Source organism: Macaca fascicularis, chromosome 12 (assembly GCF_037993035.2).
Source record: "Macaca fascicularis isolate 582-1 chromosome 12, T2T-MFA8v1.1".
Classification (NCBI taxonomy): domain Eukaryota; kingdom Metazoa; phylum Chordata; class Mammalia; order Primates; family Cercopithecidae; genus Macaca; species Macaca fascicularis.
In genome coordinates, this window is record NC_088386.1 from 38,493,130 (window position 1) to 38,506,104 (window position 12,975).

The 12,975-nt window shown below is 33.9% G+C and overlaps 1 protein-coding gene across 1 annotated transcript in view; it reads left to right on the forward strand.

Annotated features, from left to right (window-relative positions):
• Positions 1-12,975, forward strand: part of KYNU (kynureninase) — a 164,308-nt gene that overhangs the window by 81,695 nt on the left and 69,638 nt on the right. The window contains exons 5-8 of the mRNA XM_005573072.4: positions 777-838; positions 2,167-2,238; positions 3,575-3,649; positions 6,168-6,314. Coding sequence (XP_005573129.1) covers positions 777-838; positions 2,167-2,238; positions 3,575-3,649; positions 6,168-6,314 — 356 coding nt within the window. The remainder of the gene's footprint in view (positions 1-776; positions 839-2,166; positions 2,239-3,574; positions 3,650-6,167; positions 6,315-12,975) is intronic.

Below are 12,975 nucleotides of genomic sequence, written 5' to 3' on the forward strand. Positions count from 1 at the left end.
TGAAGAAACATCATAAGAACTCAAAACATGGATGGTATTATTATTGTTGTTATTATGCTTTGAATTCTTAAGTAACCAATGTATTCCCTGTCTCTGGATCTGTTTCTAGTGTCAAAACCCTTGTTAGCAGGAATTAGATCAGATTATATTAATAATTATGTAGTGGATATCTGACTTTTGCATATTTTCTCATCAGATAATACATGTCTATATTATCTTTTATCTCAGTGTGTATGAATAAATGTCAGAGCTATTTGGGTCATAATTTGCTATGCAGCTGTTTTGTCTTGTTATGTATTTCACTGTAATAACAGTGAGTTATGATTCACAAAGTAACCTCCTTTTATAAAAGGTGCATTTTAATTTGATGTTGGAAGCAACCAACTTTAAAAATGTAATTGGCCTTAATATCTTTTTAGATTCCTTTGAAGATATACTTACCACAAAAATATGCTCCTTGGGAATTTGACAATTGAGCTGATAATAGAATATATCATTTTTTAGTTTACAGGCAAAAGCAAATGCTTCATTATTTTGTTGTTACTTACTACATCATAAAAGAAACATAATTTTAGCTAGCTATGTGCATCTAAGTCCAGATATCATTTGATAAAATGAGTCAAGTGGGAAAATTTCCATTTCTTTGTGATGACACATCAAATACGCCCTTATCTCTAAAGACGTTAAGAATGATTGAGTGAAGCCTTCCTTCTTTGTTTTTTCAGTATCTTTAGACATAATAGAAACATCTAAATTATGATATGCTTATTTTACAGGAGCCAATGAGAAAGAAATAGCCCTAATGAATGCTTTGACTGTAAATTTACATCTTCTATTGGTAAGTTTTCTCTCCCACTAATGTTTAGAACACATTCATTTACAGAATCTGATGTTTTTCTATCTTTAATTCATGAGCTTCTGGGAGTTTCTTATTTAAAAATAAACTGTGAGGTTATTTTCATTTTTACTAGGAAATGCTGGACCATGATATAATAGCTTCTTCCTGATCATGGAAGAGTTGACTCTTGAGAAGAGCTTTAGAATAATGAACATTTCTTGTCTGGGAAAATAAAGAATAGGAGCCATAATGAGTAAATAGGCAAACTACTTGCAAGCCTGCAAAACAGTGATGTACAATGCTAGCAAAGCACTGAGCTTTTTGGAAAGACAATTTTCCAATAGCTTCAGCAGAGTGAGTTAGTGGATCAGTATACTTTTGTAGATTAATATAGGTTAAAAAAGACTTGGAGAATTACATTTTTAGAAAGGGGGCTAGTACCTTAAATGAGTAATGTGTTTAAAGTACTTCTTACATCTTAATAAATAGTTTTACCTTAAAATGTCAAATATATTATCTATTTGGGATATTGTGTTAATGGTGATTGCCCAATGCTTTGAAGAATCTTGATTTCATTTTTTAAGTATGTTTTGGAAACATGTCTACAAGTTCAGATATCCCTGGATTTGACTCCCAGCTAAATTACATAATGCCTATTTGAAGTTGAAAAAAGGCTTTTGGCATCTCTAAGTCTTAACATTCTCCTTTGTAAAAATAAGAAAAATAATATCTACCTCAAAGATCTGCATGATAATTAAATGTAATAATATGTGATAATTGCTTTAGCGCCCTGGCCAATGATCAACACCCAGTTAATAGTAGCTATTATCTTCGTTGTTATTATTGTTAATATCACTCTCTAGGAACAGTGTGGAGAAATGAAAGAGCTTCACTGAACAAATGAGCTACTGTCAATACAAATAAGACATACATAGACCATAATATTTCAGTGTGATGCCATCAAAATTACCATGAAATGCTTTGGGAAGCTAATTTTTCAATTAACATCTTTTTTTTTTTGTGGTTAATCATGAGACTTTAAGTTTCATCTATTAATATATAAGTAAAGTTTGAGGATTTGTTATCTCATTCACATTTTTCCCCGAGTTTGCTGTTTCCTTGATAAGCAAATTGAGCCAATATCTTCTTTCTCTTTGCAATTCACTGGAAACAGGCTAATTGAAAAGGTAGCCCTGACAAACACTTAAGATGTTGAGTTAATTAATGTCTTTAAAATACTGGAGATTATAAAATGAAAGTGTGGCATAAAATGAACAAATGTATAAATTGTGCATTAATGCTTTCTCAATAAATCCATTTTATTGCAGTTATCATTTTTTAAGCCTACGCCAAAACGATACAAAATTCTTCTAGAAGCCAAAGCCTTCCCTTCTGATCATGTAAGGACTTCTTCAAATTATATTTCTGTTCTTTCTACTCTTCCTAGAGCAGTGTATCATTTGCCTGACTTGAATGTTTACTCACTAAGCTTTTCCAAGCAATCTTACAATAAAAAGATCTGTCAAAGGCTTTTGATTTAGATTTTTTTAATAGATTATAGCTTTATTTCTTGTGTTAAAGTAAAACACCTGTTAAGGGAAGAGAGAACTGAATAGGAACATTGATTTATTAGTCTTTTTAAAGACACTGAGCAAACCACTGGTCTAAATCAAGTGCAGTTATAAATGTTTTATTAATTCTTGTTGCTGTTTTATTTTATGAAATCAAATCAATACAAACCCCAGTGCTTAACCCTTTAGCTAAATAGAATAGGAATATAAACTTTTATTTGTCCAGTTTCTTTTCATATCATGCTAGCATGTTGGACCATTATTATCGAAATATTATTTATTAGAGATTAAAAATATTTCTTGTGATTTACTAAAAAAAAGTCACATTACTTTACTTGATAAGAAATTTGGTAGTTTCTTACTGGATGAGATGTTTGTTCTTGATAAGAAATTTAATGGTTTCAGACATAAACACAAATAAAAGTACATTTTAAGTCTAGGCACAGTGGCTCATGCCTGCAACGTCAACACTTCAGGAAACCAAGGCAGGAGGAACACTTGAGTCCAGCAGTTTGAGACAAACCTGGGCAACATAGTGAGAACTCGTCTTTATAAAGTAAATAATAAATAAATTTCAAAAGTACATTTTATATTTTAGTTTTGGTGTTAGAGAAACTTTATTTCTCTGTATTATTGCTATTATTCTAGCCCTTGTAATTTCAGGGCAAGTAATTATGTCAAAAGGAATAAAACCCTAATATCTTACTAAAATGGATCAAAATCCTAATATCTGCAAAAGATTCCATGTTGGTGTGGTGGCTTATCTGCATACATGTCTGATACTCTTTATGAAGTAAACTTCTTAATGCCTTTTTTTAGCTAACTTACTCTTCCTAGGGTAAGCCATTTCTATATCCTAGGCTCAAGCATAACAAGTCGCTACTATTCACTTTGCTTATTTTGCAAATTCTGACTTTGACTTAGATTATTTAATTTCTTATTCTAAAATCTCTTATAATTTCTTAAATCAAGAAGATCCCTCTGTTTTCAGAATTCTATATGTGAATTTTATTAAGTGGTTCTTCTCTGCTGTGTATTTTGTTTAGGTGTTTTAACCTTCACCTTGGATTTAATATAGTAATATGCCTTTATTTTTACTTTGTTATTTCAGTGTACTTCTGTGCTCTCAGCTTGATTTGATAAATAAATCATCTTTCCTTTTTAGTATGCTATTGAGTCACAACTACAACTTCACGGACTTAACATTGAAGAAAGTATGCGGATGATAAAGCCAAGAGAGGTATATGAGAAAGAAAGAAATATTCATCATGCCTTGTTTAGTATTGATATTTTATTCATTTTCCTCAAAAGTTTATTAAAATCTTCATTATTTTAATGGAACTTTCAAGAAAGCATGAAGGACCCATACTTCTGTTACTATTAGATCATTTTACTTAAAATGGAGTAACTCAGATGTGTATGTATTTTCATTTTTCAAGGGCTAGCCAAATGGCAAGCAAACTATTTTTCTGTTAATACCACTGGAGTCTGCCATATTCTTCAATGGGATGGGAAAAGGGTGACAAATTCACTATATCATTTTCAATTTCAAATGTTGTGCCCATGGGTGCCATTAAAATCATGCTAAAGACCAGAATTATTTGTTGAAATGGAATCGTGACTATCTTTCATGTCCCCTCTTATTCTAAGTATCACACATTTTCTTTGTGTTTAGAGTAGGATAGTGAAGAAAGGGATGTGGTATAATGGGAAGAGTTTGGGATTTACAGCTTGGCTAATATTTCCAGTGAAGTCTCAGACGCTCCAGTTTACTGGGTATGTGACTTTGGGAAAGTTACTTTATTCTCTGAGACTCCTTTATGTTTAAACAGATAACAAAAGCATGTATCTAATCAGGCTTGACCTAAGACCTAAATGTGTACTTTATATTAATAGAGATACAAGGCTCAGCTGCACAGACTTTGACATGGAAACCCTGCAACTTGTGTAATTTGTCACTAGGTGAATCATACAGAATAAATTTTGGGTTTCACATAAGAGGATCCCAGGCCGCTAAGTCATTGTTTGAACAATTACTTCTTTCAACCCAGAATTACTTTGAATAGATTAAAGATATACTCTGTTCACTTCCATTTGCCAACATGCAATAAATTAATGGAATAAAAAGTTCTCACCTTAGAGGATATAAATTGAGAGGATATAAATTGTTAGTTTCTAGCAAAAATGAATATAGCTGCTAATAATGACATAAGTGACCAAAATATTGTGGAGTTTCATGAGTTACTCATAATCTTGGGACCACTGTTGAGCATTACCTAGAACACATCAACATGAGAGAGGGCCGTACCCTGTCATGGAGAAATACATTTCTTATGTGCTTAATACTGATTTTTTAAGATATAAATTAAGTATTAGTATCTATAATATTTTCCTTACCACTTTATTGGAAATTACAGCAGGTAAACCATATAGATTATTTTAAGAATAAAGAGTTTTGGATTGCTAAGTTATTAATTTTACTTACAATTAGTGAAATTCTTTTATTTATATAAAGTATACTTCACTTAATAATTCAGAGATTTTAATAACAATCCAGTTAATATTGGGATACCGATTTTTATTGATGCCCATTTTGTAAACAAATTCCTAGTTTCCTCTAGTAGAGAATGTATTACACACCCACAAACATACACACTGACACACACACATACTCTCTTAACATGAGCAGAGTAATTGGCAAATACCAAAATAATTAAAAATTAAAAGTAAACTATAGGATGATATCTTAATGAGCTTCCCCCAAATATTAATGTAATTAATGATGCATTGACCTCAAAATCATGTCAGACAGCACTGGAGAAAATTCATGGCCGGGTGCAGTGTCTCACGCCTGTAATCCCAGCACTTTGGGAGGTTGAGGTGGGCAGATCACCTGAGGTCGGGAGTTCAAGACCAGCCTGACCAACACGGAGAAACCCCATCTGTACTAAAAATACAAAATTAGCCAGATGTGGTGGCACATGCCTATAATCCCAGCTACTTGGAAGGCTGAGGCAGGAGAATCACTTGAACCCAGGAGGTGGAGGTTGTGGTGAGTCAAGATCACGCCTTTGCACTCCAGCCTGGGCAACAAAAGTGAAGCTCCATCTCAAAAGAAAAAAAAAAGAAAAGAAAACTTACTGGGTAGATGCCTCAGCCACCCAAGTAGCTGGGATTACAGGCATGCACAACCACACCCAGATAATTTTTGTATTTTTAATAAAGACTGGGTTTCACCATGTTGGCCAAGCTGGTCTCGAACTCCTTACCTCAAGTGATCTGCCCACCTTGACATCCCTAAGTGCTGGGATTACAGGCGTGAGTCACCGTACCTGGCATTTTTTTGGAAAAAATAACAGGATATTAGACTGATAAATACAATACCAATTTCTGATCATTTATTTTGCTATATAATAGACTTCTTGCACTTTATGGTGTTTTATTAGTCAGGAATAAGGAGAAAACAACTTATAGCTGTGGAAATGTTACAAATTAATTTTTAAAAACTAGAGAATAAATCAAACAATTAGGCTTTTGCAGACTTTCACTTTAAAAACCACTTTTTACTTTTTAATTATCATTTCTTAATAATAAAAAATATGCTTAAATGCTGCTTCTATGTCAGATTTTTAAAGAGCCTTAATCTGAAAAAAAAATCTTCTAATGCAAAAGAGCTCACGGTGAAATTTAGATTGGCAATATGAAATTACAAATTTATTATTATTGATATGACCTAACTTGTGCCTAACTTGATTTAGGGGGAAGAAACCTTAAGAATAGAGGATATCCTTGAAGTAATTGAGAAGGAAGGAGACTCAATTGCAGTGATCCTGTTCAGTGGGGTACATTTTTACACTGGACAGCACTTTAATATTCCTGCCATCACAAAAGCTGGACAAGCGAAGGTATGCACACCATTTACTTCTTCCCACTTTACTCCAAACATCATTCTACTTAAGAGTGTTCTAATTGCGTGACTTGTGAAGTGCTTTAGCTTGTGTCTAAGTAAAACTATTTCAATAGTTAAAAAAAAAAGAGTAAGCCTAGGGTGGGGTACGGTGGCTCATACCAGTAATCCCAGAACCTCGGGAGGCTAAGGTGGGCAGATCACAAGATCAGGAGTTCGAGACCAGCCTGACCAAAATAGTGAAACTTTGTCTCTACTAAAAATACAAAAATTAACCGGACATGGTGGTGGGTGCCTGTAATCCCAGCTATTTGGGAGGCTGAGGCAGGAGAGTCGCTTGAACCCAGGAAGCGGAAGTTGCAGTGAGCCGAGATTGCGCCCCTGCACTCCAGCCTGGGCAATGGAGCAAGACTCCGTCTCAAAAAACAAACAAACAAAAAAAAACAAAAACAAACAAACAAAAAAAAAACAAGTAAGCCTTACATTTAAAAGAAAATCTGTATTCTTTTTTGCTTTTTTTTGCTTTAGGCATCTCTATTTAAACTGCTTTTTTTTTTTTTTGGCACTTCTGTGGTCTCACCTCCTTAGTAGCAGCTGCTCTATGCATTTGCCTCTAGTCAACAGGCCAGGCAAGCTGCAGGTGATGCCATTGGTACTCAGCTGGTCAGTCAGCAGGAAGCAGACAAAATACTTAGGATAGGAACTACATGCTAGGTCTGTTAAAAATTCAACTGGTACTTTGTCATAACTCATTCTAAATATAAATCAGTTTTCACTTAACACTGAGTATCTAAAGAAGAAATGCAGAATTAAATTTTATCAGTAGATCAAATTTTATACAAGTTACTTTAAGGAGGCCATTTTATTCCTAAGACTCTTAAAAAATTTTTATACTGCCTGTAACGAGAGCTTTATTTTTTTCCTACCCACTACTAAATCACAGTTAAATTGTTTTGAAAGTCGTGTCTCTTTGTATATAAGTGTTTGTAAAAAGTGGTTTTAGTATTTATTTGAAAAAAAATTAAAGAGGCAACATTCAACAGTCACAATTTGTGTTAAAATCCTTAAATAGCACTTCTATTTCATTCAGCAATCAAGTCATGTATTTAAAAATGTAACAATTGAATTTTATTCTGAGCATTAATAAGTTATGGGATTAATATACATGTGGGGTCTAGTTAATATATTCAGTTATTGAAGCTAATGAATGGAACTAATGAAAAGATATTTAGCACTGTTATCAGCAGTCTCTAGGAATTTCTAACGACTTCCAACTGGTTTGATGGATAACTCTGAAAGTGGTGCATTACAAAAGATATAAAGATAATGTCTCTTAATTTAGATATTAAATGTTAAGCACCAAAATAAAGGGATGCCAATAAAAAATCATATTTTAAAATGTTATGCAAGGAATCAGCAGTCCCTGCTTCCTTAGTATACACGTATGTCTCATTAACCTTCCTAGATATAAGACAACAAGATACAGAAGAAAGACCATGGGTTTTCGATCACACAATCTGAGGTTCAAATCTTGGCTAGGTCATTTAATTGTTACATGATCTTAAGCAAGTTACTTGACTTCTCTGCATCTCTCTCTTTAAAAGTGCTAATTTAACATAACAGCACCCACCTTATACATTCAGTGTGAGAATGATGAATATAAAACACCAAATGGATTGGCACACATTCTGCCATTAAATGATGGTTTCCTTACCTTTATACTCTTCTCAATTAATAGGACATTATAAAGTGGTTGAGATAGACACTTTCTTTTGTTTCCCATTGAAACACAAAATAAATTTGTTTACTTTAGGTTTTATATGTAAATCTCATACTTAAGTACGTCAATTGCTAAATTTGTTCAATGTTTTGCAGGCTTTCTTTTACTTAAAAAATATAATAAATGTCTACCAAGTTAGTCTCATGGAACTCTCAGTCAAATAAATGAAGGTAGGAATGAGCAGTTTTAAATGTGACTATGAAGAAGCAATCAATACTATGGGAATAAAATGGGGATAGAGCAGATGTAGATTTATCCATTATCAAGATTATTCTAACAAATTGTTACCCTCTTCCTATACAGTTCCTCCTACTATCAACCGAGGTGAGGCAAAGTTCTTTGAAATGTAGACTTCGATAGGTCTCTTGGGTGGTCTAGTCATCTATGAATAAAGCTGAAGAGAGAGGCAGAGAAGAAATTAAAGGTGTCAATCAAGAAAGAGATAGGAAATTCTAGGAACAAAGGGCATAACATGGTCACTGGTAGATTTGGACATGTGAGGCAAAAACAAGTTTTCAGAAATAAAGCATGGTGGGAATACAAAATGATGGTGGGATGGAGCAATGAGAGTCAATCAGGAGATTCTGAAGTAAAATCTTCATAGTCATGTATAAGGAAGAAGAAACAGAAATCGTGATAAATATTTTAATTTAAGAAATGTATGTGTACCAAAAACAGCATGACTCATAAGCAAATAGCTTCATGGGTGATTCTGAGGCCTTATAACCATCACCCCATCAAGAAAAAAAGTATTTCCAACACTCAGAATCCTCAATTGTGTCTTCTTCCAAATAGTACCTGTTACCTTCTGTCTCTGTCCACTTGGGCTGCTCTAACAAAATACGTTAAACTGGGTAATGTAAACACAACATAAATATATTACTCACAGTTCTGTAGGCTGGGAAGTGCAAGATCAAGATGCCAGCAGACTTGGTGTCTGCTTAGGGCTGCTATTTGTTTCACAGATGATGCCTTGTTGCTTTGCCCTTCCTCACATGGCAGAAGGGCTAAGGGAGCTGTCTAGAGCCTCTAATACAAAGGGACTAATTCCATTCATGAGGAATCACTTCATCATGACTTAATCACTTCCAAAGCCCTGACCTCCTAATACTGTCACATTGGGTATAAGGTTGTAACATATATAATTGGGGTCTGGGGAGACCAACATTTAGACCATAGCATCCCCCTTTCAAATTTACAATTCCCCTGACTTCTAACCACATAGTCAGCTTTGTCCATTTTGAACTTTATATAAATGCATTATTTTGTCTAGTTTTGAACGTTATACGAAGGCATATGCAGGTTGAGTATTTCTTACCTGAGATACTTAGGACTAGAAGTGTTTTGGATATTTTTGGATTTTGGAATATTTACATTATACTTACTGCTTGAACACACCAAATCTGGAAATCTCAAGTGCTCCAATGAAATTTTTATTCTTTGAGCATTCTGTCAGTGTTCAAAAAGTTTTGGATTTTGGAGCCTTTCAGATTTCTGAATTTGGGATTTTAGATGCTCATCTCTTATAAACTTTGTTTTGTGTTTGGCTTGTTTGCTGACTTTTATATGTGTGAGATTCATTCATGCGATATCTAGCAGTACTTTTGTTTGTTTTTGTTTTTATTTCAGTGTATTTTTACATAGTATGAAATAGATCACAATTTTTTTCCATTTTATTGGGGGTAGATATTTGGATTTTATTTTCAATTGAGAGCTATTAATATAATAATCCATGCTACTCTAAATATTCACATACATTTTGGGGGAGTAGACATTCATACACTTTTCTGTTAAGTATATACCTAGAAGTAGAATTCCTGGACCATAAGGTATTTGTATATTTCTAATCAATAATGCCAATCCTTCAAAAACTTGTTCTTCTACTAGCGTGTATTAGACTGTTTCACTAAAGCCTCACCAATAGTTACTATTTTCAGTCTTTATAATTTTAATTGTTCTAAGTAGTTTGCAGTGGTAATGCATGGCAGTTTTATTTTGCAATTCCGTGATTATTGATAAGATTGAGAATCTTCCAATATTTATTGGCTTTCTGTATATCTTTCTGTATATCTTATGAAATGCTTGTTCAAGTGTCTTGCCCATTTTTCTATATGGTTATCTTTCTTTTCCTAATTTGATTGTAGGTGGTATAGAAATTGATTTTGAAGGAGAGAGAAAATACAAGATTTCCAGTGATCATCAAGGAAGAAAACTAATTAATAAAAAGAACAATTGATAGTATGACTTTGATTCACACAATTAATTTAAGATACTGAGGCTTTTCTTAACTGAGGAGGCCTGAGATTGTAGCAAGTAGGGGAAGCCAAGGAAAACAGATTAGAGAGCTCAGTCACAAGGGAGGGCCAGCATGTGGCAAGAGACATCAGTTTGAAGATGTCTCTTTGAAGATAAAGGTGTGCCAACCCATCTTTTTGGAGCTCTTCCTTACTTCCATGTTTCTATATTTTTCATACTCTGTTACTTGTTTCTACTAGGAACTTCTTTCCTACACCCACTAATTGTAGATATTTCTGATTGTCCCCGGTATTACTATCTCTAGTGATTCTTAACCACTGCCATAATTCAGCTATCACTGTCAAGTGCAGACTCCAGGCTACTCATACAATAGGAAATAGCCTGCATCTTCCCACTACATCTGGATGTCCTATATGTACCTTGGGATCAGTATGCTCCAACGAGATTTGTGTCACCCACAAGATGGCTCTACTGTATCATCATGCCACCATCTTTCTGGACCAGTACACTCAGCTTTTCTGTTCTTGACCTTTTTAACCAATCTCTTATTAATTTCATCCTTTCAGGGTTTGTCTTTCTTTTTATATTTCTGAATCAAAGATGAACGTTTTCAGCTACAAGAAACGATGTTAACCTTGGATGAAAAATACAGATTTCTTTTTCTCACCATGAAAGACTTGAGGCAGGGGGCTGCTGGGGTGCACTCAGCAACTCAGTTATGTCTGAGTGCCATCTCCCGAGTTTCCTTAGAATTTTCCCGGACTTTTTCCATCACAGTCACAAGATACTTGTCTCAAATCCAGAAATCTCATTTCTATTTAAGGCAGAGAGAAGGAAGAAGGGAGAAGCAGCAGGGCAGCTTCATCTGTTTCTTTCATCCTAAGTGCTAAATCTTTCCCAGAAAAAAATCTAGCAGATTCCTGCTAATGACTCACTGCTTCCTGAAATGGCAGCTAAGAAAGAGCATGAGTAAGGAAATATTTCACATCTATGGCCCTACAGTAGAGAGAGACTAAGAGGAAGTGGTTGGAATGGGGTTCAGGTTGGCTAAATATAATATTTCTTATGTTCCTCAGTTATACCCTCATAGGATCTCATTGTTCCTAACCCATTTTTGTCCTTCCTCTTTCATTGCTCCTCTTCCCTTTTGTTCTCACCCTTTAGTCTTTCCCCCCTCTCTCCTTTCTTTTCTTCCTCTCCCTTGCTCTCTCTCTTTCTTTTTTCTTTTATTGTCTCATTTCACAAAGCATTTGAAACAATTCATGGAAAATTGATAAGGTGACCATAAGATATAAAGAGAGAGAAATCAAGACTATATGCCTAAATCATCCTGAGATACGAAGACTTTCTCACAAATTTAGATTATGATAAGAAATAGGAAATAAATAATGAAAAATATTTTAATAAGAACTCTTGATGTGTTAGGTAGAATAGTTATTGGTTACAAATAAATACAATCACAAATGTCTTCCAAGTGATAGATGTTTATATTATACTCATGCATCAGGCAGGAATTAACTTTCTCTACATCCATTAAGGTTTCCAAATATTCATTGTTGTGTCCTTTGGCTTTTGTGTCCTAGAGCCTCTGTCTGGATTCAGTCAAAGGAATGCACACTAACTTCTTTAAAGTCTTAGCTTAGAAATGGCAACATTTACTTCCACTTATATTCCATTGACTAACACTCAGTCCATGACCTTTTCTGGGAAATGAAGTGTTACTGCATGCTCAAGAACAGCTATTAGTTTGCTACACCTGGAACTAGGTATTGTGTGTTGCTGATGGAATAGGATACTTATTTTAAGACACAGTATAGCATTTTCATTAACAGAACGCGTAGATCAGGAAGACACTGTCAGACCTGGACTTGACTCTAGGTCTCTACGTTACTTTTCAGCATAGTTTTAATTCACTTACTAATGTGAGTTCATTTGTCTATTTAACAAATTAGGAAAATTATAGTGCCAACTTCATAGGTTTGTTCTAAAGAGAATGAAAAGAGATACCATTTTAAAACTACTTAGTGCTTAATAAATGTTAGCAGTTGTCAACATGTTAAGAAAAAAAATTGGACTATCCGGGCTTGTTGGAAAAAGAAATAATGAAGAAATGAGATTTTTTAGGCAGAAAGTGAAATATCCAGAATTTTTTATTAAAGACTGTCACTGAATACTTCCACGCCAGAATAAAAGAAAAAAAAAAAAAAAAAAAAGAATAATCTAAGCAGTTTGGCCAGGACTCAAGAGACTACACTGAAGTTTTAAAAAGTTAAGAGATAGAACTTATAAAAATTTTAATAATCTTATTTTTAAAAAACTCAGCACAAACTCTTTATACTCCTCTATCCCTTTCCAGTTTCATCTAAAGTGGCTTAAAGCACATGGAAACTTAAATGGGGCCAGCTCTTAGGAAGAGCCAAATAACTATTTGTTGAATGAATGAATGAATGAATGAATGAATGATTGCCTTAATTTCTCACATCTTTTACACATTTCAGTGTACCTATATGGATGATGGCATATTTTTTTTTTTCTCAGCTTACTAAAAGTTGAATGCAAATGGTGCTTAAAATGAAGACCAAATTCTGCAAACTCCAACATTGTTTTATTAGCTTCTACTTCT